Source organism: Pezoporus occidentalis, unplaced genomic scaffold (genome assembly GCF_034315485.1).
Source record: "Pezoporus occidentalis ecotype Australia unplaced genomic scaffold, CSIRO_AGI_Poc_V1 ctg157, whole genome shotgun sequence".
NCBI classification, from domain to species: Eukaryota; Metazoa; Chordata; class Aves; order Psittaciformes; family Psittacidae; genus Pezoporus; species Pezoporus occidentalis.
Window position 1 is genome coordinate 280,492 of NW_026913393.1, and position 25,939 is coordinate 306,430.

Below are 25,939 nucleotides of genomic sequence, written 5' to 3' on the forward strand. Positions count from 1 at the left end.
CCTTCACTTTTCTCTGTCCTCTCCTTCTGTTTTGAAGGAGTCACATTGATAGAGCAATAGTGCAGAATATTGAGAAGATGTCCTCTCTTTGATTGAGAAGATTGTCCTGGCTTTGCCTCTCCTATGTTGCTTTAAAGGACTAGGCTTTTTCGTGTTGTATGACTGTAGATGGAAGGAGACCAGCCCCATCACCTATATCTGCAGTAGTTCAATTGACTACCAAGGAAAGCTGTACATGCCTTTGCAGAGCAGTCATGCCCATGGTGGTCAGCAGTCCGGTGAGGATCTCACACCATGAGATCTTTGCACTTCTTCCTATGTTGTATGTGAACAGAGCAACAAAAGAGTATGTGAGCTTCTGAGCTTCAACCAAATCGGTTGAAGTGGATTGAAAGAAGCAATTAAAGGAGGGAAGATAGAGGTTAGCTGGTGGTCAGCTCGAAGGATCTGGGAGTGAGTCTTGGTTTCCCCCCCCAAATCCACTGAGCTTTTGAAAGCTCTCCTGTTGGAATGGAAGAGGGTAGATTTAGATTGAGCATTAGGAAGTTCTTCCCTGTGAGACTGCTGAGGCTCTGGCCCAGGGTGCCCAGAGAAGCTGTGGCTGCCCCATCCCTGTCAGTGTTCAAAGCCAGGTTGGACACAAGGGCTTGGAGCAACCTGCTCTAGTGGAAGGTGTCCCTGCCTGTTGGCAGGGAGTTGGAGCTGGATGCGCTTTAAGGTCCCTTCAACCCAAACCAATCTGGGATGCTATGAAAATGTAGATTATTCAACAAGCCATTTCTCAGGTTATAATTGAAATAACACACTGATGTCTAAATCCCTTCAATGTGCTTTGACCGCTCATTGTAAAAGTAATAAATACTAATATTATAGTGCCTGGTTCTACTTATATCAACCTGTCTGTGGTATACTATACCCGGTGGTATTATCCTCTATTTTAATGCCATGCCTGAAGAGAGAAGAAAGTAGACTACTTGTTTCCCTGCTCTGCAATGATGTGTAACAGTCAAGACAATATTTGCTAGGAGCACAGCAGTAGCCCAAAGAGTAGCAAGGACACTTTCAAATGCAGCAGTATCGTGGAATGTCAAAATGCTCTGAAAGAATAACTGATCCTTTTGGATCTCTTTCAGGTATTTTCATTGCTCTTCTCATTTGGGGTCTAAAGGGTGCATTAAATAACATGAGTAACATTATGGAAGAAGCAGCAGCGATGAGGTCCTGGAGTTGGTTTGCTGTAAGTGTAGACCTTGGTGGGTCTGGAGGAAAACCATTCTGCTGTAGTATCCCTCCAAGGCCATGTACCTGGTCTGTAAGCCTTGTTACTTAACATAGAAAACTGTCTTTTTTGATGTTATTAGCTTGTGTTTCTCACAGTCTTGAGCACAATGCATCAGAGATCCCAGCAAAGTAATGAGTGGTGTTGTCATGTTAATGGGGAGACTGAGTTAAGTGAGCTCATTTTCCTTGGGAGCAAGAAGGAATTTACCCCAGGCTTTCCAAAGGGCTAGAAGTTGCAATAAAACTGAACTCAGACACTTTGGTTGAGAGCAGCCATATTTCTTTATCTTCCACAGCTTCCTCTTTAGATATATTGTCTTTCTCTGAAATGATGTTCTGCTTCCCAGTAAGCTCTAGAACCAGCAGTACTTTCCTCCTGTCACCGAAACATCTGGTTGTGTTGGGGTAGCAGATCAATTACAGACGTCGTTGCTATTATAAGCATGCAAGCCACTTGAAAAGTTACCCAGGATTTTGGTAATGAAGGGCCTGAAGTTATTATTCAAGCTGTTTTTTTTTTCCTTTTATCCTCCCTTCAGGGGTCATCAGACTGGCGATATTTATTTATTTATTTTTTACAAGCACAAACTTTAGACGTCTAGAAGTTCAAATCTCTCTGTGTGTCGGGCTACTTGAATTTCCTGTAAGAATATTGGAGTTGTGAATCAATTTGTAGTAACATAAAAGCAAACAAACATCCAGGTTACCTCTGCATGAAAAGATGGCACTCACCGTCGATCAGCAGTGCGCAGCTGAGCTGGTGTTGGGGCACATTTGTCATTTTGCAATTAGATCTGAATGTTACTGTTAACATTCAGCACGGCTATCATCAGTCACTTCTATGAGGTCAGCTCTTCAAAAAGTCAATTTAGAGTTTAAAACTGAGAACAGTTTAAACCTGAGAGCGATGTTCAGCTTTCCATGCGAAGCAGCATATAGCTCCTATTGAAAACGCCTCCTTTGCAGCCTCACTGCTGCCAGAATCTATGCAATAATGAATGATTTATCCTTCTGTATTTGGCTTTTTCCTGTTGGAAGGGCGGGGAAGGGGGGAGACTAAGCTCCAGAAAACCAAGTCACTCCTAGCACTTGGCAGTAAAACACATCAACAGTGCAGTCACATCCCAACGCCTGTCCTATACAACCACGCGTTTTCAGCGCGGTTGCTTGAAGCCTAACGCAAGACGTGTGCTGGAGCTGGTTTGTTTTTTCAGGGGATCCCGTGTGTTGATGAAGCACTATCACGTTGCAGCTCCGGCTCGAAATGGAGTCTGGCAGCGCCGGTGTTCGGATGGTGCCTTTTGGCTGGGCGGTGATAAGCAAAGAGACAGTCTGGCTCCTTCCAGGAGCCTCTCGGTCATGTCTGAGCTCTCGACAGTTCCCAAAGCCTCTGGCTGACTTTCCCCTGCGGACCGTTCGTTTATCAGGAAATGAAATTGGTTACAGGATTTCACACGTTGCCAAACCTCACTGACGAAACCGGGTTCGTTCCTGCTTTCACAAGTAGGAAGAACGCGTTAACTCTTTGTGTTTGGTACTTGTTTTTATTGCTTTTGCTGGAAACCAGCCAGGTTCCTTCTGGCTTTTAAAGGTTTCTGGAAATCGCTGACATGCTTTCACGCTCTATGAATGTACTACCAATGCAGCGAACTTGGTAATCTTGCCTGTTACACTTGCCCCTTCACATCATAGTTGCCCCTGTCTTTATGCATATTTTAGGACTATTGAACTATTTTAGGACAGCTGAATTGTTTCAGGACCGATTAATTATTTTAATGCAAGATTTGCCTAATGAGTACAGTGTATTCATGCTTGATATATATCATTCAAAGTAGAAGAAGGAAAATTAAGATTTACCAAAAAGATTACCAGTGCTTTGTGGCTTATAGGGAAGTTTTAAAGCAAGTCATATAATTTATAGAATCTCAGGCAGAATTGAATAGAAATATAATTTTAATTATGCAGATAGGATGACTGTGAAAAAGCCACGTGCAAACAGGGTTCAGTTGTTTCTGAATGTATTGCTGTGTTTGCACATAGCTAGAAAACCAATTGTCTTGCAGCAACGCAACCACCACTTGTTTTAAACGCTGTTTGGACGTCATTATCTTCCGTTATATATCGAGTTTTCAGCAAACTTCAAAAATCAAACGCGTTTTGAAAAAACCTCAGTGTTTTTCTGAGACCCTCCAAACTCCAGGTGATCTGAGTTCATGAGGTAGCACTGATTGTCATCACTTCTGCCTGAGCAAACTCAGTGTGGCAGATGGCAGAGAGAAATTGGAGAAGTATTTTTGTTATGTTTATCGATAGGTACACCAAGTGATTTTGCATTTATCCAGTGGTCAACATCTGCCTCTTAAGACCCTATAATTCTTGTCCCTGAGCAGCTGGGGTAACTGCTGACATTCTCCTTCTGTAATAATGGGTTTATATGTTTGAGAGGGGATGGAGAAATGACTGTTAGCAAGTTGTCCACTGATGGGTGCAGATGGCAGTTTCTGTATCACTCGAATCGTCTATTTTGTGCAACGATGTGTTGCACTGGGAGCATTTCTGTTGTAACATATCAGTATGTTTTAATGCAATCAAAAGTTGTAACCTCCTGTGTATGAAATTAGTAAGCCCAGAGGTAAAGCACAGTGCACATATGGTAATTATTATGTCTGGAAGTTGTTGCTGCATTAATTGATAGCAGTAGCAAGTAATACAGACTTACTTAATTTCATTGCTTCTTATATGAAGGCTCTGAAAACAGAATTTTTGCACTTTCTGAGAGCTCCTATTTCTTTTTAGTAAGACTGGAACCCTGTGAAAATACTTAGAGCTCTTTTGGTTCATTTAGCTTTGTTGTGGATCATAGAACCACAGACAGGTTTGTGTCGAAAGGGACCTTAAGCTCATCCAGTTCCAGCCCCTGCCATGGGCAGGGACACCTTCCACTGGAGCAGCTTGCTCCAAGCCCCTGTGTCCAACCTGGCCTTGAACACTGCCAGCGATGGGGCAGCCACAGCTTCTCTGGGCACCCTGTGCCAGCGCCTCAGCACCCTCACAGGGAAGAGCTTCTGCCTAAGAGCTCATCTCAGTCTCCCCTCTGGCAGGTTAAAGCCATTCCCCTTGGCCTGTCCCTACATCCCTTGTCCCAAGCCCCTCTCCAGGTTTCCTGCAGCCCCTTCAGGCACTGGAGCTGCTCTCAGGTCTCCCCTTCAGGAGCCTTCTCTTCTCCAGGCTGCCCCAGCCCAGCTCTCTCAGCCTGGCTCCAGAGCAGAGCTGCTCCAGCCCTCGCAGCATATTCCTGGCATCTTTGTCCATAAACAGAAAGTTGCTGAAAACAGCTTGTGTGTGACCTGAGAAGTTGCCCCCTAAGTCTCATCTGCCACTCACTGAGTCTTGGTGCTGCAGGATCAGTGTGTGGGTGATGCTAGTGAAGGGAACCCATCCGCAGCCTCCATCCTGCAAGGCTAAGCCACTGCAGAAGAAGGTAGTCATGATTTGGCCTCATTGTTGACCTGAGACTCATAAAAATCAGATGCTTTTAAAACTGTGTCTACAGATGAATTTAACTTAAAAATATTATAAATTTAGCATTCCTTGCTTTTAAAAAAAATAAATAAATTGTTGTTTAGCAGTATAAATATCAATTTCCTTTAAAAAACCCAGGCATTTTAAAATTGTGTACACAGATGCTACTGAGAATCTCAGAACTTTGGTCATTTCTGTCCCAAACCAGGGAAGCCAGACGATTGCTAAGGGCTGCTTCATGTCTGTTGATGAGAGACTGTTGATATCAAGGCCGAAGTGGCACTAACACTAAATTCCACATTTGCTTTATATGTTGAACAATCAGTGAACTTGTCACGGTCCCAGAAAGACCATTTCTATCATCAGGGGAAGGTCCAAACACTTTAATCCAGTTTCAACACTTACTTAAGATCATTATTTTCTTTAGTACTCACAAGAGCGATGACTGTCTGAAAACGGGCTAATTTGGAGTAATTGGTAATAACAATTGAATTGTATAAATGCAAATATAATATAGGGAAACTACGTGTAATGTTTTCAGAAGTACTGGCAAGGGTTTCGTTGGCTTCAGAATTACAATGGCAGTTGTGGTTTTAAAATCTAATATTTTATGTGGTTTTATTATCTCCTTTACATCCTCTTCATAGTTTGATCACAGTTCTCTAGGAAAGAGAATCCCCTTATGGGTTTTTTTACCTTGCTGGAATCCAGAGAAGCAAATTTCACCTTCCAGAGATGAAGGAAAGCAGCAGGAGCTGTGTATTGCACAAGACAAGGTAGCTTGGGAGGGTGGTGCCTTGGGTGAGTGACTCGAGTAACAGTGATTCTGCAGTTCAGGAATGAGGTGCATTGGCCAAGATGAGGATGAAGGGTGGGCTAGCTCAGGACACTCCTATTCCCAAGCTGTCATCCACATGGAGACTTAATATTTACATGGAGGCTTAATGTCTGTCCCCTCCACCCCTGAAAACTCTTCCAGTTACCTTCTGGAAGCCTCATTCTGGATTCAGTCATTTCATTCCAGAGTAATTGCTTGCTTCACAAAGCTGAACAATTACACTGGAATGAAATCACCTTATTCTGGAGTTACCATAACCGCTTCAGAAGAGCGATTCAATAGTATTTCTATGCAGGTCAGCGTTTCACAGAAACTTGGACAGTTTTGGTTCTCCAAAGCCACAGTTTTGAGAATAAACGGGAATGTTCAGATGACAAGATCATGTCTACCCAGCCAGGAGACAGGTACTAGGTAATAACAATTTAATTGTATAAATGCAAACATAATAATATTGTATTAATACAATTCTTCCAGAAAAATGTAAAAGGGAAAATAAACCCTCCTAGGAGCAGAGGGATGAGCAGTGCAGGAGTCAGGCTGCTCCACAGGGCTTCTCTCCTGAAGTTGTGTTCACTTTGCCATTGACTGGGTTTAGGCCCTTCACTGCTGCTCAGTGAACTGAACTCTAACTGCTGTTACAGCCCCGTACCCAGCAGACCTGATTAATGTCTCAGCCTTGCCTGTGGCAGCTTGTGGATTGTAATTAACTGCTTCCCATTAAGACAACAGATGAGGTTTCATGCAGTTACATGCAGAGGCTTTAGAAGATGGAATAGTGTCCTGTAACAACAGTTATTAAAGGGGTGCTTTTTTCCTTTCTGACCCAGGATTAGGCCATCAGGAAACTATCGATGTTGTAAAGTTAAGAATTCCTTTGAACCTGAGCAAGAGCAGAGCTGGGGTCTGGGCAGGGCAGGAGAAGGTGGAGGGCTGGTTATCAGGGGATTAAATGCATCATGTGGCCAGGTAATAACAATAAAATTGTTTATTCGTGTTTGTGGTTACAGTTCATAACAAAAAAAACAAAGTAAAATGGGGTAAAAGAGCTGTTTGACAAGTAGCCTGGGAAAGAGCAGCACTGAACTGGCTGTTCAGCGTTTGCTAAGGGTTTAGTTAGCATCCTTTTGCCTCCGGGGATAAAAAGTAGGAAGGGAGTGTGAATGACAGTATAGCAAACAATAATGAAGAAGCAGCAGTGCACTCTCATGGAGGGTGGTTACCTCTTAACTAACAGCATTTGCCCTTTTTTTGATGATCTTCTTCCTTGGATCAGAAGAGTCTAGTTGTGCTCTCCTGGTGACACAGCATGAGAGGGGCCCTTCAGCATCTTCATTTCATGGCCAGTGAAAGATGCTCCAGCCAGAGAGAGGCTATTTTGCAGCAGTGAGCAGGACCCATTACTGTTAGGAATGTTGTTTTGGAGGAGCAAAAAGGTGGTTACGTGGTGGCATCTTCCTACTGTCACCCAGGATGAGGAATGTTTTCCTTACTGCTGCTCTCCAGATGGCAGAGCATCCTTGCACAAGGCATTGCCAGTAGTGATAAATGGGGGGCCTGATGTTAGGTTCTCTGCAAACTCTGTGGAAGAGAAGGGTCAGGAGATGACATACAACCTCCAGTCATTAAAAGGAGCATGGGTTGCCAAAAGAGATCAATCAGATACTGAACAACTGCACAACTGAAGTCTGGTCTTGGCCTCTCATTGCACTGTGAAACACTCAGTGAGACTGGAGGTGAGTGTAGCAACAGCATCTGTTTTTCCCATGTGAGCTTTTGAGATGCTGAATTGCTCATCAGTGCATCTACTTTGATTTAATTGTGCTGTTAAAAAATAAAGACATATTCTCCAAGCTTAATTTTTCTGTGGCACATGGAAAGATAGGGTCATTCTTTCACGTTATTGGAAGGAAGGGCACGTGTTGGGACTGAGCCAAAGAATTTAAACTTTACACAGATTCTAACAGGAATCCGTCTGTCTCTGTGTATCTGGTTGGTTGTCACCAGCTACATGAAACTGGTTGATTTCATTGCTTTAAGGAAGCTACTACAAGAAGGACATATAAAATATAAGGCAGGAAGAAAGCACTGGAGAAATGAGAGGATGGGAAAGCAGCGTGAGACTTTCCAAGTCTCTCCCCATAGTAACAGATCTCTGACACTGGTAAACAACGTTTTGCGTGTGTACGTTTCTCAGAGCTACTGCCATTCTGCTAACCGCTTGCCTGCCACATCATTTGAACTCTGTTAACCTTCAGGGATGATCCCATTTGTTTGAAAGAGAGCACAGAGGAGCTTCCCTGCCCAGAGCTGCAGAGCTTTTCTGGCTCCACAGCAGCTCGGCAGGAGCCCAGCGCTCATGAGCAGCCCATAACTCCCCATCCAGTACATCTTACAGCAGGGCTGCAAGCCAGAGCCCATCCCCTGTTAACTTCAGAGCTATACATTTGCTTGAGCTAAGTAACATTTCCCAAGCTTCCCTCCTCCATACCCTAGAAAGCCACCCCATCCTTTTTATTACATTTTTGGCTGTGACTAAATCTGCTTTGCATGTGTTGTGCAGCCTCCCCTTACTTAGTTGCATGTGTTGGGAGTCTAATGAATAGTCCAGTGCCAAATGCACTGCATGTGCATGACGTGTTATTTCCAAATATCTTGCAACTTTGGGCAAAGTAAAATCACACTGAAATGCTCTTGAATCTCCTCTGTTGAGAGCTATTTCTAACCCTTGTGTTCATTTTTTACTGCAAGGTCTCAGTATACGCAGGGTAGCTGAAAAGGGAAAAAAAGATGCATTTAAAATTAATTACTACTTTTTTTGACTAAAAAAAAAAACTACATTTTTTCCTACTTCATTAAAAAAAAAAAAAAACTGTTTAAAAAAAAGTATAAAATAATGTGACAGAGCCAAACAATTTTATCCCAGAAGGTGCAAGATTTGGTGAGTTATGAGCAACTGAATACAAAATAAAGGGAGGGAAAAAAATCATGTAACCAGTTTCCAATTATACTGGTCCAATTGCTCTTCCACTTTTAAGGTTTAGCTGTCTTTTCAGAATTAGTCTTTTAAATTAAGTTTCCATAACGTGGCAGATTGAGACAAACACAGTCCTTGGAAGATTTCTGCCCCAGTTGACAGATGAACTAGATAATGGAGTATAATCTTTTCCATTTTCATGATCTGACACATTTTCACTTCTGTGTGTATGTTTAAATCAATGAATCAAAATAAATTTGAGTACAGAATATAAATCCCAGGCAAAATTACAGCTTTCATTGCAGCATTGGGTTAAACGTAAACAGCATGAATGTTATAGATATCTTTTAATTAAATGCATAAATCAGAGAAATGTCTTGAATGTTTACAGCAACTACACCAAGAAGTGAGAATGAGGAAGAAATGTACTTTGTCAGCTGATGGCTGCCTCAACTGCATTCCCATACTGAGTTTAATTTTGTCACAACCTTTGGTACAAGTTGCAGTGCTACTCTCCAGTTGATTTACAGGCTGTTTGTTCCTGCTGAGGATGATTAGTGATGTAGATGGCTTTTTCCTGGCCAAGCAGGGGAATTCTCACGTATATCAGCATCACTGCTGTTGGGATTTAGAGGGCAGCTGGTTTAGGTCACCATGCCTTTCCTGTAGCTGTGTTTGTTATGAAGTATCAGATGATTGCATTGAATCTTGAAGCCATGTGGGTTTAGGCTGGGTTTATGGTTCCTAAGGTTCTAACACTGAACCCATCTGTTGAGCTTACAAACCCTACTGTCTTCTTTCCAGCTTTCCTCCTAGCACTTAATGACTAGTACTCTAGGTAGGTGACAAGTGTTTCCAACCACTATGTGCTCTTAGGGCATGGAAGATGAGTTAAAACAGGGAGTCCTGCAGGACGTACGTTGCTTTTGCTCCCTTCATGCCAGCTAGGTAATTTGTACTAGTTCTCTCTTACAAAATGTGATTAATCTATGGGGAGAGCAATCAAACTATGTCTCGTGAGCTAAGTTCAGCTTGAGGACAGACAAGTATGGCAGCGGGGTGAGATGTTCCCAGCTTGATAATGCTGCAGCATCATCCTGCAGCTCCAGGAGGAAGGTTTCCCTTCCTTCGTGCTGTGTGTTAAGTATCAAAAACCCCAGGAAGGATTGTGTTTTGCAGATAGGAAACCAGAGACACGTATCAGATAGCTCATGAAGGAAGGTCTGCTAGATGGTATGGGCAGCTGGCAGCTCCAAAACAGAGCAGGAAATGTATCTATGGAGTAAAGTGGGAGAAGAGCACAGCCCTTAAATTTAGGTGTTGTCTCTAATGTGAGACCTGTGAGATTCAAATGGTGCCTATAGCTCTGAGATTGGAGTCAGGCAGCAAAGCTTAATTTGAATTCCTTGTGCTTATCTATCCCATCAGGTTTTGCCAGGCTCCATTCTCCTATGCTAAGACCAGCAAAGACTGGGGTAAACAACCTTGATCTGAATACACAGAGAGGGAGGGGGCAGATATGTTCAATAACCAAGGGACATAATAGCATTAATGAATAAATTACTTCTAAAATTCCTCTTGCTGAAGTGGGGAGCTTTATAGAACAGTTTAATTTCATGTCTGAAAGACAGTCTTTAGAAGTATAGGTGGTTTAATACAGTTAAGGTTAGTGAAGGCAAACAAATCTGGAAGTGCTGCATCTAAAGCTTAGTAAAATGGAAAACACAGGTAATTTTCATGTATTATTAAAAGAGCAGCTCACTTGAGGCCCTTTTTCTGATTGAGGGGATTGTTTGCATTAGAAAAAAAGCGGTTTCGCTATAGGAGAGTGCTGCTTTTTAAACCTGTGGGTTCAGGAGGACATCAGGCATACAGATCCCTTTTTGGATGCAGTCAGCTCTTGACTCCCCATACTTAGCCAGCTAAGGAGATGCAATTGCCCAGCGTCCAGACTCGTAAAAACGTCCTCCACCATGTAGGAATCCTTGTCTTACTCATTAGTAGCTATTCCTTTCTCCCTCCTACATGCTATTTGCCTCTTTCATGATAAAGGCTTGCTTCCAGTAGCTAATATGAACGTGCCTATTGCAACCTTCGTGTCCTTCATCACTAGAATATAGAATATTGAATATAGAATGTAGAATATCAGATACAGGACAGAATGAACAACCTAAAAATCCATTTTAAAAAAAGGCACCATGGTCATATGTTGAGTTCAGCTTAAACTCCCCTGGCTTGGGTCTGTCTTTACAGAGCAGTCAGCATTAGAGTGAATTAAAACAAAGCAATAAAAAAGAGCTGTGAAGTCCATATCTGCAAAAGAGAGAGTGTAAACCTCCACATTTGGCACTGATTCCTCATCTCACGAACCAAGCAGAGATAAGGCTGCAGTTTGGCACCGCATACTATGGCTGGAGAGGTTTTACTGTCATTCCACGTTTCACTCCTCAAGACAAATAAATCGGATTTCCTGCATTGTAGCAGGGCAACACTGCTCATCTCACGGCACGATTTGTCTGTTTGCTGTGGCCTGAAATACTTAAGAAGGGAGTATGTCCTTCAGGGTGTACGTTTTCCAGTTTGGGGAGATTAGGGAGCCAAAGGTCTGCAGTCTCAATAGGGGTGTTAGTCAGCGTGTCCTGGACCTCAGTCAGATAAGGGTCCACTTCCTAGGCTGCCCTGATCTGAGAGTTAACAGTTGGTGACAGCGAGTCTGTCTCTGATCTAAAGTCATTGTTATCATTTTTTTGGTGATATTTACAGGCCTGGCTCCCTCAGATTAAAAAGTACAAAATCAAAAGGAGGTCTTCCTCCACGGGCGCTCGGGGAGGAGGGAAGGATGTTTGGGCTTGGCGTGCCGCCCCGCCGCCGTGCTGGGTGGGAGGAACTGGAGGAGGATGTCTGCTGGGGCTTCGTCTTTGTGGCTGCTGTTATGCAAAAGTCAAACCTTGTCAAAGGAGCTGCAAAGCGAACGTGTTGTAAACGTCTTGTAAATGTCGGCCTCTGCGAGGCAAACTGAAGGTGTTAAACCCATGAGGGAAAGGGGTCTCCTTTCCCTGCTTGATGCACAAAGCCAGAGCCTAGGCAATGTTTTGGGACCCCTGTACAGTGATAACGGAGAGGAGCTTTGTCCCAGTTGTCCAAAGGAATGTTCTTTTTGGCTTGGTGGGATGTTTTGGATGCTGCTGCAGAGTTGCACCAATTTCCAGTGAAAGCATGTCTGGGACCTCGTCACTGGAAAAATATGCAAACTGAATCACTCTGCTCTTCTCCTGCCACCTTTGTGTTAGGAGAGTATGTTCTATGCAACTAAATGGGAAAACAAACTGGGACATTGTAGTAACTCTGAAATTTGGGTGAAAGAAACCAGCAGGTGAAAACAGTATTTTGATCTCTCGATGCTCTGGGTTTGTGCTTCAATGGGATCATCCCAAGACTGTGTTAGGACAGTAGAGAGGGCTCATATAGGTAGTTTCCCAAGGGAAAAATCCATTAACTGTGGAGATCAGCACTAGAGACCTTGTGGTGGTCACCAGTTACACCAGCAGGCACAAGGTGGGACTCAGTCTGTGAGGAATGAGTAAAATCTCCACTTCCTCTCCCAGGTGAGGGAAGAAAAATCTAACCCTGGGCATGACAATTCCTATGAAAAAGTGAGGAAATTGTAGTCTTTACATGTTTCTGGGTCAGAATATGTGCATTATGCAGTGTTCCTGAGGCGAATCCCTCCTGCTTGCTTCACTGCCTTACCTAAAAATGTGGATCATGGTCTTAAAGTTTAATGGTTTCCTTCATTGCCACGCTTGTAGCAAACACCCTGTGCTTATTTTGCATTGCTGATTGCATGGTACACATCATGGCAAGGCTTTTACTGGCACAAGTGCTGGGGTTTTTGTGGGAGTAGAAGAAGTCAGGTAGCAATGATAGGTTTATCTGGGGTTTTACTTGAGGACGATGCGGTGGTGCGTTAGCCTAGGCAGAGTAACCGTTGGTGATGTTATCTGGAGCACGAAGTCTTCCACAATAAACAGTGTTTTAGACTAGTCTGCTATCAAAATCAAAACAGTCTGCTGTGACTTAAACAGTAACAGTCACTGCTAGAAATTTAAAATATATAGCTGGCTCTTAGATTTGTGTAGATTCACCATGTCTTTGAGTATATAGCTACGTATTTTAGTATACATTCATTATTCAGCAGTATTATTTGCTCCAAGCCTTCCAACCCACTCATACACTTAAGAAGTCCTTTTAAGACTTTTGAGGTGAGGTTTTCTTTGCTGTTAAAGTTCAATAAATTATGTCAGTGAGATTAAAACGCTTTTCAGAAAATAATTGGCAGATAGTTTTCTCTGATGTGACAACTGGAATAGTGGTTGTCATTTATAGCGTTGTTTTGGGGTTTTATAAAAAGGTTGATGAAAGGAACACATCTGTAACTTTTATCCAGTTGGAGCAGACTTTGTAGCCCAAGCACATGAGGGCTGAACCATAAAAAGCCCTTTTTGTTTTGTCTAAGGGTTTCCCCATTGACCAGGTGATAATGGGGCTCTGAAGGCACCATGAGCTTTATTGGAAGGGACCAAACACCTCAGCCTCTTGCAGATCTGCTGGTGGACTGCATAGCTGATCTTCCTCTGCCTTCTCTTGTTTGCTAAACTTAGTATGTGTTTTGTCTGTCTTGATTGTCCGAGTGATCCACACAGTGCACGTATGGATTTTGGACAGCTTAAGTTTTTGCCCAATTTGAGACCTTCAAAGAGTTTATTCCACCTTCCTTTGATTTGCACATGTAAAAGTAAGTGAGAGGCTTCCAACCGAGTCATTAAAGCCAATTTCTTTGTTGAAAGTTTACATTTTGCATACTTGAGAAGTGGCAGATTTTCAACTGTCTCATTCATAAAATTCTGGAAACAAAATTCAGCCTTGAATCTGCTTTGTCTCGGGGAAGAATGGTATTCTGTGGTTTGGAAAGCCTTCATAAGTTTGCAGGGTTTAATTCTGAAACTTAGGAAATTCCTGGATGCTCAAGCCCTTCTTTGAGGGTACTGCTAAAGCATCATTGTCTTAACTGTGAGTTGTAGCAGAGTGAAGTATACAAAGTCTCCTCCAAATCTTGTAATTTTTTCTTAGCAACTATACTGACTTGTATGAAGTTGAGTGAGTGATTTCTAAATGCATTCCAGTTTTAACAAAAACGTTTGCTTCAGACATGCTGGTGTTCACGTCTGTTTAAAGCTTTGCACATTATTCTAGAGAAGGATGGGTTGAGAGCTGATACACAGGAAGCCAGGGCTTAAATTCATTTGCATCTTCCTTAGCACTGGTAAAAATAGGGTCTGCTGTTATGAAATGTGCATTTGCTGCAAATCCCACAGTAAGAAGACTTATGCATCCACTTCATATCATTAAAAGTTTTCTGAGTTGATAGGTCCGTCCCTATTTGTGCAGTGGCATCCCTTAATGCCAGTGAGAAATGTCCAGGGATTATTCTGGTTTTCAGGCTTTAATTCCCTAAGTTCAAAAGCACACAAAGGACTTTACTTACTTATCTGAGTGGTCGGTGTGTGTGCATGTAACAGGATCATGAATGCTCAAGCAAGGTCAGGCACCAGCACTGTTTTTGTGAACTGAACTAGTACCTTTCTTCATTCTCCATATTTAAACCTTTTCTTGGTTAGTTTTATTTCAATTTTTAAAGCATTCCTCATTTTTACCTGCCATCATTTTGAGGTTGTTCATTTTTTGCTCAGGTCCCACACCTATGGTGTTTCTTCTCAAAGGCCTCTGTATTTTCAAAGATCTATTATTGTTTCCATGTTAAGCCCTGAAGTGGATGAAAGTTCTGGTTTTTTGTTGATGGTACCTCATCTACACGTCATGCCTTCATACTCAAGCTTAAAGCATAATTGCATCAGTTTCTAGTTCCTTTCTTCTTACTATTTGGCAAAGCCAGCATATACTATATTTTCTAGTGTTCTGAACATCCCTGTAATGTTCCTGTTGCAGCTCCCTGTCTCTCTCTGGTCTGGCAGCAAGTCACAGCTCCTAGCTGTCGAGCTGTCAAATTGAAAATGCTCTGAAATTATGTGTATCCATCTAGACAACATCATATACAGAACATTCCTGGCATGGCAAGCAAATTGTAATGATAACTGTAAATCCTTGAATTGTGACTCTGTGTGTGTAATGCATGCAGTGTTGTGTAGAGGTTAATGATGCTTATCAGTGCATAACATGTGAGTTCTGCTTTAGTCTTTAATCATCTTAATCTTCTCCTCCCATTCTGAAATTTCTCCATGTAGACAGAGCATCCCTGAAGCTGAGCAGGGATCCCGTTATTTCCTCAAACTAACTGCTTTAAGGGATTGTCTCTGGATCAGCTCTTCAGGTGGCAAGTTTTCAGCCAGGTTTGCTGAAGAAGCTGTTGACCAGGGGTCCAATTTATTTACTGTGCTGTCTGGAAGCAGCCCAAAGTCAGATGTTTGAGGTGGACCCAGGACAGCCTGAAGTGGGTACCCGACTTCATCCTGAGCTTGAATTTGTACCTTTATACAGTGCTTTTGGAATTTGTACAGATTAACAACTCGGTATGAAGGCAAAAGTAATTTCTACTGATGTTTATCAGCAGTTATTTCCTAGCTGTAAGGCAAAGAAACAAGAGCTTGTGTACGTGCATCCCAGACTCTTAGTAGGACTTTAAAGCTGTTTGCCGGTCTATCCCAGAAAGAAACGCAGTCTTTTTAGCAGTGTGGTACTCCACAAAGCTTTGCACCATGGCATGGTTACTGCAAACATTTCACTTCTTTAAATCACTGTGCTTCACTAATACACATCTAACCACTGCTGTTGGGTTGCTTTTCACAAAACGGACCTGGCTTCTCGGTACTCTGTAGAAAACAATTGTAATTGCTGAACTCTGACCAGAGGCATGTCTGCTTCTCTGGTGGTCGTTCACATCTAACAGTGCAAGCTCACTCCCTGTGCATTCATTTTCCCGCAGCTGTGGTCGCACAAACCTTTACTCTCAGGGATCTGAAAACAGAAATCACGTATCAGTGATCCTAACTTGCTAAAACTGTTGTGTCTCTACAGATAAACTTCCTTGCCTTTGTAGTCCAGGAAGATTGTACCCCATTAGATGAGTTTGGGTTATCTGGCTTACTGAATTTTACTCCCTGGGAAAACATTGCTCCCTACTACAGCTCATGTGATTGCTCAGATGGGGATGTTTAGCTCACTCATATATTGTTTTGAATCTCTTATTATCACCTTGAGTTTTCTATTTCTTCTTCAAAGCCTCCTGACATGCTCCAAGCCGCTGTTTTCTTCTCTGTCTTTAAATTTGCACCTATTCCTTACGCAGGTCTCTGAACTTGCTGCTCATGCTTAGTCTAGCAGGTTTCCTGTTTGCTTCCTTCATCTCCCCACCATCATCTTCTGGGCTATCTGTCTTTCAAGCCCGAGAAGGAGATAAAGATGGTATCGGGCAGGTACAGTGTAGCCCATACAGATATTTCACCAAAGCCACGGAGACCGTCTGGCTGAAGTAGCACAGTAGACACAGACAGAACCAGGGGAAGATGAAACGGCATTATCTCCCCAGAACAATTAAATAACTGCAAAAATTCAGTCTGTCGGTATCTTAGAACACATACTGAGAATTTTTCTTCTGAAATTTTGCTCTATAAAACCACTTAAGTGCTTTTTATTTGGATAAAAATGAAATATATAAAAGTTTACATGTATACTTGCATATCTGTACCGTGAACAGTGTGCCAGGCATGACCGTTGAGTTGTTTTCATTAACTCTGATTTTGGGGTGGCATTGTGGATTTTGCAGGCAGTTAGAAATGTTATTTCTTGGCTCAAACTCTTTACCTGGTGCAAGGCAGGTTGTAGGACTGACCTCTTTGGGGTAAATTTTTGCTGTGGTCTCTATAATAAAGACTTGGTAGGGTGCTGAATTTGAGCCAGTTTGGGGTTTTTTTCTTTGCCAGTTGGTGTATTTTGCTGGTAAGGTCCAATCCTGCAGATGCTCCAAAGGCAGTACTGTAATATTTAGCTGAATTGATATGAAACATGTAATTTGGCAGCATGTCATTAGGTTACCAAGCACGACTCATGCTAAGCTTTTTCAAACACACACAAATCGTGTTTTCCAAAAGACTTTGAACCTTCAGATGGGTGGAAGGTTAATGTGAATTAGACTCTCAGATGAGTTCAGACTCCTTTGGAAATGGTACTTTTCTCCTAAACCAGTCATGTGCTTTTGAAAATCGTAGAATCATAGAATGGTTTGGGTTAGAAGGGACCTTAAAGGTCATCCAGTTCCAACCCCTGCCACAGGCAGGGACACCTTCCACTAGAGCAGCTTGCTCCAAGCCCCTGTGTCCAACCTGGCCTTGAGCACTGCCAGGGATGGGGCAGCCACAGCTTCTCTGGGCAACAAAAATTAGTGACTTGCTTTGGACTGTTTCAGAAACCAGTGTTTCTAAGGGAGGTCTCAAGGAAAAGATTATTATCCAGTTCTATGTTAAAGCAATTCTTTGACTTCTTTCCTTCCCACAGTGACTGTTTTTTGATGAGGGCTGCTTTTCATCCAGTTAAGCATCTACATAAGTGAAGAGACAAAGACATAGCTCTGCTCCATCAATCTTAAACCAGCTCCATCTGCCCTTGCTTATGTTATCTGAGTGGAGATCATCCACTGACATGACACTGCAGCCAAACAGCAGCTCTGGTGGCTCATTTGTGAAGGGAAGGGGACTTTCTTTATTTAATGTATGGCTCAAGTGCCCCTGAGTTGGCTGGAGCCGTGCCAGGTGCTGTTGGCTGGCTGTGATGCTATCTTCCTAATCGTTAACTGCAAAAGCAACAACAAAAAAAAGCCCCAGTGTTGTTGAACTCCTGCGGTAGGGGAGTTATTGCAGTTCAGTTCTGCATCTGTTCATCGGACTTCCTGTGGTTTTTCATCGAATCCTATGATTGGCAACGCAGACAGTCTGCAAAGTTCTTGGTCTGTCTAGTTTATACCCTCATCCCAACCACTAAATCTTGACTTCTGCTTTGTCTGGCAGAAGAAAACAAGACAGGGTGCTGTGGTAGGTTGATTCACCAGAGCTGGTAAGTGGTTTCTGTATTTAAATTGTGCAGTTCGCATTCTCGTGTTAACCCTGGCTCTCAGGTTCTCAGGTTGGTTTGTTTTAAACTAGTTGGGGTTGTCTCTCCTCTGGTAATAACTGGGGATAAATGCAAATAGTGGCTCCACTGGACCTCTTTACTTCAGGGTAATGAGTTTAAAAACTCATTAGGGATGTGAAGGGAAAATAGGGGTAATTTATCCCACGCCAAGACTTTTCCTCTCTTATTAAGTATTATCATTTAAGATGCCTTAGAGTGGTCCCTCTTCTCAGCAAGTGCTAAGAATCAGATTCATTTGGGTGTCACCAGCTAGGGAGCAAGTGTCTTTCCAGGATTAAGTTGGGCACAAGAGCAATAAAGGGGAGGAAAGGGGGTTTCTACATTGCTGCAATGCTACGAAATTCCACTTTGGGAATTTTAACCATGACAAAACTCTCTCCAGTGGTGGCTGGGAGTGCCCCAAGACTCCTGTGACCTGGCTGCTTTACAGCTCTCCTGAAACATTCATTTGGTGTCATCTCCTGTCTGTCTGCAGCACATGGTGACAGCTCTGACCACTCCCTTGGAAGCAGTACATGCAGGAGATAAATAGCACAGAGCTGAATTTAAACATTCCTTAAACTCCCACCCATCAAGAATCTTACAGCTTTATGGCATCAGTCAAGCTTTTTATGTGGTGTTTAACCCCTGCTGTTATAAATTGTTTTAAAGTCAGTCTGGTAAGTAAGAACCTTACTGAGGTGACTTAAATTTGATGATTTTTGAATGTTAACAAATTCTGGTTACAGTGAACACCCTGAGAGTGAAACAGTATGGGTAGTGTTTTATCTTTACAGTGGATGCCTGCCACGCTGGTAGATGTTGTAAGGTGCAGTTCTCTCCATGCTGAGCCTATAGGATTTCTCATTTTTAATAAATGAGAAGACATGGCCACCACACAGCCATGGATCACTGCAGTCACCTAAAGAAGCTGGGCTTGAATTACTGACCTGGAATTCAAATTCTCTGTGTCTCGTTAGCAATGCACTGAGCTATTCTGGGCCCACTATTCAGGTGGACCATCAAGTATCCATCACTTCTGCCATTACTTATGTTTGTCCTATAAAGATACAGTTGAGATTGTGTGTATGTAATTGCATCGTGTATTATACCTCTCCTTAAAAATTTTGTCTACATTCCAAGATAAACGTGCAGACTGCTCAAGGCATATGTTGAGTGTGAGAGAGTCCAGGCTGATTGCAGTAAATTATAGTCTTTAATCCGAAATTGATTATTAAATTGCTACGGTACGATCACAATAGATGGCAACATTGATCAGTCTGAAGAAAGGCTTGATAATAAAATCAATGCAGGACTGTTACTGCCTGAAAATATGAATGCTATCTATTTTATGCTGTCCTTTCAGCTGAGAGATAATGGGATAGTAAGAGCTGAGCGTCTCAGATGTAGCTATTGGAATTTCTAATGCAGTTTTACCTGCTGTTTTAAAGCTAAAGATGTTTGTTAAGCTGCTTGAGAGCCCAGAACGGTCCCAGACTTCTGCCATAAGTGCTTGCAAAACCAGCAGCTATAATCTGTGACCTTGAAGGTGAAAAATAGTTGTATGTTTCATTCAACCCCAATGAGCATCTTTAATCACTTTTTTACCTCCTTCCCTCCCAGAAGGACTACTACAGGCTGCAGTACTGGCGTGCAGCCACCTTTGGGGTGAACAGTGGCAGCTGTGTAAGGGCTTTTCCCTGCTAGGAAATGTTGCAGCGGTTTAATCTTAAGCTTTAACTATTCATTCTGCTGATGCAATGCTGAACTGAACATGTTCCTGTCTATACTGACCACAGGCAGGAAGGATTTAGGAGGGAAGTGGGGAAGATTACACTGAGGATAAGCAGGGTAGAATATCAGTTTAAAATAATAATAATAATAATTAAAATCTACATGAGGGCTTACTTGGAGAAAGGCTTAACCTACCAAAAGAGTCATGGGATGGTGTGGCAGAGAGGGAAGGCAGGCACAGCTTGAGGGCTTGGAGCCAAGGTGGGAGGGGATAGAGGATGTTAATGAAAAGGAGGATCTCACAAGGCTGATGAGCAAAAAGAAAACTCGGGCAAGTGCAGAATAGAAAGATTTGCTAAAGAGACCTATAAAGATGCAGTGGAAGGAAATTGGAGATGAGAGAAGGCCAGGAGACAGAAAATGAGAGATGGGGGTGAGTATGGGTGCAAGGTATCATAGAGTGAGGAAACAAGATGATGCAGAAGATTCAACAGGCTGATCAAAACAGATTTGGGGAAGAGAGGTTGTAGACAGGTAGTAGAAAATGGTTTAGGTGCACAAAAGGGCTGTGAGAGAGCTTCTCTACCACAGACTGCATGACTGATGCAGGAAACGAAACTTGCTGATGTACCTTTGAGGTTCTGGTCTTTGAACTCAACAGGAGTCAGATGCAGAAGTGCCTTTAACAACCTTAACTTTTAGCTGCCTTAGTTCCTTAAATAGAGATGGTAGTGCTAGAAACAATACTGTCCTCCTTCCATCCCGGGTTGCTGTTAAGGATGAGCTCTCCACACATGCTGAAGTCATCCAGGACTATAAAGACAGCCACACCAATGGCCAAAATGATTCCTCCCAGGCTAAAGATTGGCATCCAGCCCAATAGAACTGTGGTGAAGGGCCTCAACACAAGCCAAACAGCAGCAGCTCCAGGACCTTAGAGCATGCTGGAAGGTGACACCAACATCCTCATCAGTGGAGCCAAAGGCACGTCGTCACCCAAGGCTGTGGTTGAGTGAAGCTGAAAAGGCTGTCCATGGAGACACGTAGGAGCTGGCACATTGTCGCCTGTGGTTGAATGAAGCTGCCCGTGGAGACATCTGCATAATGCAGGTGGCACCTTTGTGGCTTGGTGTAACTGTATGCTCAGTGTTAGCACCAGACTGCTCCAGTAACAACAGCAACACAAGGAAGTAGAGCAGTTTCCATGCTTTCCGACCCCGAGAATACAAATAACGTGGGTGTCTAAAAGTTAAATAAACAACGCTGAAAGGCAAGTGGCTGAGAAGTGCCCCTTCAAAGGAGTCTTTCCAGACAGAAGGGTCTTGTACCCTAACACAAGGAAACAGGACACTCTGAGCTCAAGAAAGATGATAGGGTATCCCTTCATTATTAATGGGCAAAGAGGCTTCTTAGCCATCGCTGTGCTTGTTCTGATCGTGTCACACCATAGAGTTTATTCTTAGTCTCAGCCACAGCCTTATAAATAATAAAATGGGTCATGTTTTATCTTACCCCAGTGATCATTGTAATGTGGCTTTTATCTGAGACTCTGCCAAGCTCTTGACATAGGCAACATTTAGAAATAGATAAAATGATTGAAGAGCACAATACAAAAGTAGGCTCAGCTCTTCCCCAAAACGCACGCTTACTGAGAGTGAATGCAGTGGGTTTGCAGTGTATGTGCTGCTTTGGGAGGGAAGAAATGAGAACACTGGAAAATGGAGGATGCAGCATGTCTGTCCAGTTAGGATGGGCCGGGGTAGGACATCCGATGTGTGCTGATTCTTAAAGCTGTGTGCTTTGCTTGAAGCTGGTACTGAAAAACAGAGCTTTCATTGAAGTTATTGTTGTCTAGCCTGTAAGTCTTGGGTGGCATGGTTTAGTGTGAGGTGTCCCTGCCCATGGCAGGGGGGTTGGAACTGGGTGATCTTAAGGTCCTTTCCAACCCTAACTATTCTATGATTCTAAGTTCCAGGTGGGGAGATACATGGCTAGATGGGCAATGAGGTCTATGTGCACAGGTCTTGTAGTTACAGCCTTAAGGGGCTGAAGTGGGATAGACACATGATGTGTTGCAGTTGAGGAGCTTGCAGGGTCCTGCACTCTTAGTTACCACAGTGATGCCATTAGCGTGCTCCTAAGCAATGGGAAAGCCAAGGCACAGAGGTAGCAACCTACCTGAGAGTGCAGGAGAACCCGCAGCAACACTGAAAGTGGCCTCCTGGACCCAGTGAGCTCACCCATGGAACCTACACATGCTTCCCACCATGCTTCCTGGAGGAAGAGCTATTCTCTCCTGGAAACTTCTATGTCATAGAATCATAGAATAGTTAGGGTTGTAAAGGACATTAAGATCATCCAGTTCCAACACCCAGTACATGAAGTCTTTCAGAACAGATGGAAAAAATCAGTTTGCCAGGACACTGAAAACTTATCACAAGATATGTTTATTCTCACAGCATTTCCATAGAATTGTCCTGCTGAGATGCTGAGTACAATTAATAGCAAAATGCTTTGTAGGGAAAACTGCAATAAACAGGTCTGTACATGCACACGCAAGAAGGTTTTTGTGTGGCTGCTAAAAATGAGTTTTCCTTTAGACCTTTGTGTTTTGCAAAGGATTCACATGTTTAGTCTTTGTTAACAGCCAAATTGAGTGTGAGTTGAATACAGTATGTGAATGTAGCGTTCAGCTCAGAGGAGAAATCATAAATGATCCCCTCATCCCATAAATGTTTTCATTCAGGTCTAATGGTTCAGCTCTTCCCATGACTTTCTTCACCAGACCTCGGTGTTTATGTGGGCTGCGTGTTTGCAAACACACGCACTGGCAAACCTCCCCTCAATGGACTTTGGCTTCTCTCATTGCAGAAGTTCCCCGAGCTGAAGTTCAAGTATGTGGAGGAGGAGCAGCCTGAGGAGTTCTTCATCCCCTATGTTTGGTCCTTGGTCTACAACTCCGCCGTGGCCCTGTACTGGAACCCACATGACATCCAGCTCTTCACTATGGACTCTGGCTGAAGGAGGTGCCGCAGCCAAGCCAACGCAGCTCCCTTGTCTTACAGAAAACAGAAACCTGCACCGCGTGTTAATACGTGACCCCCTCCAGCGTGCACCCTCTGACCCCACAGCTTTTGGAGAATGAAGCTTGCCGCTAGTGCACAGTCCAGTGTCAACGTCTTGGAAGCAAACTGCCACCAACACGCTGGCAACAGACTGTGGTGTGAGGAACCGACGGCTTGTAGGCGAACCTTGCATTTATAGTCCTGTAACCTAGAGCTTGTTTGATGAAAATGAGGCCTTACACATGGGGTATGATGTTACTACCAACCACAAACCCGATTGTTCTTTTAACTTAACGGGATAAATGAGGGAAGGGATTGCGGACTTTGTTTTGGAAACAGCATTTGTATTCTTGTTTCTTTCAAGTGAGGGAGGTTTGTTGGGTCAAGCTTTCTGTGGTCTGTTGGATTCTGCCACGGGTTGCTCGTCACCTAATCCTGTGCTTTCACTCACAGCCCTTCACTTCGGTGGCACTCTCAAGGCTGTAGACATTAAATTGGTGTCTACGCCATCAACCAAATGAACTAAGCAAGCAGCATATTAATGAGATTAGCTCCCAGCCTGATTTAAAACACTTGATTTAGCTGACAAAATGTTTGTGGGAGGATTTTCAATAGAAAGTCTTTTTTGTTGTTGTTTTTTGACTGGCAAACACTCGATAGAGGGCTACAAACACCATCTTCCAGAGTCAGGTCCCTTGCAGACTTGTTTTACTGCGTGTCTGAGCAGAAGTTGTTCCTGGAAATTGAATGTGTGGGAAAACAAACAAAAAAACTCTCCAAAGAAAATAGTTGTAGGATTGTACAATAGAACAGTGTCCTGTTAAAATGGTGTGGGATGGTGACAGTGTCACGGGGATCCTTGGCTAAGTTTCGTGTTGAAAATGCCGTTTGCTATTACAGGGTTTATGTATAAGTATAAATTTACCTGAATGTAGAATACTTCTCTTTTGTTGTTGTTGTTGTTTTTAAGTGTCCTTTCCTGATATACCTGTTTATGCAGTTGGGAGAACAAAAGAAATGGCTTGACCTGATTTTGACCGAATATCTCATTTTTTGAGGCGAGGATCGTTTCCTCTCTGGGGAGGCTCCTGATGGTGCCTGTGGCACGTGCATGCAGACACTCTCCTAACCCCACATGCTGCTGTGTGGACTGCCACCAGTGCATTGCATGCCAAAACGTAAAAAACAAGGAATTAGCTCCTAAAGATACATGGCAACCCCCTGTATCCGCCACCTGCTCCAGCATGTTCTGTTTATTGACCTGAAGAATCAGGTGCATTTGCTTTCAAACAGTTCTTTGAGTGGCTTTTAATAGAATTTCTTGCACCCTTCCTTTATTTTTATTTCCCTGAAGGATGAGCTAGGATTGTACTTTCCTTTTACCTGCTCATTTAGAGGTGGGAGTCCATTTAAGTCCTACCCAAATGGAAATGCTGGCTTACAAAAAAACAAAAGGCAGCAAAGCTTTCCAGATTTATTTAAGCATAGCTACAAAGTGATGTGCACAACCCAGGAGCATTTAGGGCTTTAAAATGACAGGAGCTGTTTTAAAAAGGCAATAGTTGAGACTGGGGATGCAATTTTTCTTAGCAAAATAGGTGGAATGAACCATGACCGAGCTGCACAGAGGTTTGTGCTGTTTTTTGGGTTTTTTTTGGTCTGCTTTATTTCGTCTTTGAGCAGCAAACGTTGAAAGGGGATAACTCTTCTTGGTTATTGTAGTGATTTGTAATTTCATCTTTATTACAAAACTCAGAGTGTTTGTGAGTCAGCAGGGCTGCCCGGCCTTTGGAAGGGTCAGTCTGAAGATGCACTTTTAAACCGTGGGTTCTGAAGGTACTGGATGGCTCGTTTTAAATCTGATTTAAAGTGCCCATGAGCACCTGAACCTGAGGTGAGCACCCTTCTCCCCGCTGCCTGCAGCAGGAGTGAGCACTTCACAAACACAGCCCAGCAGAGGTGATGCGTTTTGGCTGGGTGTCAAGCTGGAGAGAACCTGATTCTTCTCTTTGAAAGGCCTTTTCATAAAGGGAAAGGTACATAGAGCAGTAATCTGATAGAATAGGTCAAACCAGCTGCTGAATCAATCACACAGTAAATTATTTCTCACTGTCCTCTTGTTGCGATGACCTCGAGTTGAAGTGCAGAAGGAACAGGTTTGTTCCCATCACATAATTTCCTTGTGCATTTAGTTCATATTTAGTGCTCCTAGGGCCTGGCTGGTTTGGAACAGCTGGAGTTACAATCCAAAGCCCAAAGAGCGGAGACAGACCAAGATTTATGCTGAAATCCAAGCTAGCCCCATTGGCTCTTCCAAGAGTTTGAGCATTGTGTGGGTCTGGCAGCATCCCGATGTCTGCAGTCTGGCACGGTCACAAATACTCTGTTTTCCTTCAGATCTGTAATGTACCACACTGGGGATCCTTTTCATGACTTTGTGTGAAAGATTTATTATGCATCATAATAATAATAATAATAAAATAATTAAAACAGTAAATACAGAGTGTGGTCGTGTTTGTTTTATGTGATAGCTGCTGCGTATTGCCGTGTGGCCAGCGAGTCTTGGTGTGGCTATCAGACCTAACATGCACGCATGGTTTTATAATGTTCTCCATGATGAGCAATGGGAAGAACATGATTGTATTTGTTGTATTAACTAGGAAGTTGTTTAAATCTGTGCTCGGTGGAAGAAGAGACGTGCTGCAATGTCGTGCTGAATCTCACCTAATGGAGGGCTCTTGCCAACTCAACTTCTATAGCTGCAATAGGTACGATCCCAACAAGGCCCTGGGAACATGCGGTCACAGGGAGGAGCAGAGGAGAGATAGAACTGTCCCCTTCAGACCAGACCACTGGTGGCTCTTTCCCCTTGTTATGGCCACACCGTTTAAGCATGTGGTGTGTCTCTGGTTTTCAGGGTGTGGGGTGAGTGTTGCACCAGGACCTTAGCGTTATCATGCTCATATCCTTGCTCCCAGTGCTGATCGCCATCTGCTTAAGGTCCTTGAGTAGCAGTGGAGAGGGAAATCCATTGCCACAGGGCTGGAGAGGAGAAGGAAGGCCTGCTCCATCCTCACCCAGAGAACCATCTGGTGCAGAAGACCCAAGCTGTTAGTGAGGAGGTTGTCCATGTGAAGTCCTGACTCGTGTGTCCCTGATGAGGGAGAAATTGTCCTGCCCCATTTAATTGAGAACAACTCTGATCTCGCTACAAAAAACAAGGTGGTGGGTTGGAAGCTACAGATGAGTTGGGCATCATTCACTTTGGCAAAAGCATCCTGAAAACTTGCACATTTCATGGCATTTCTTGACTCTACTAGCTCAGAACTGAAGAGTTTTGGGCAG

At 43.2% G+C, this 25,939-nt stretch overlaps 1 protein-coding gene across 11 annotated transcripts in view; it reads left to right on the forward strand.

The window, feature by feature from the left end:
- DYM (dymeclin) overlaps positions 1 to 25,091 on the forward strand; it is a 226,070-nt gene extending 200,979 nt beyond the window's left edge. For all 11 annotated transcript variants that reach the window (XM_062611731.1, XM_062611742.1, XM_062611737.1 and 8 more), the window contains one exon: positions 22,401 to 25,091. In XM_062611731.1, coding sequence (XP_062467715.1) covers positions 22,401 to 22,550 — 150 coding nt within the window. In that variant the 3' untranslated portion in view covers positions 22,551 to 25,091. The remainder of the gene's footprint in view (positions 1 to 22,400) is intronic.
- The last annotated feature ends 848 nt before the right edge of the window (positions 25,092 to 25,939 follow it).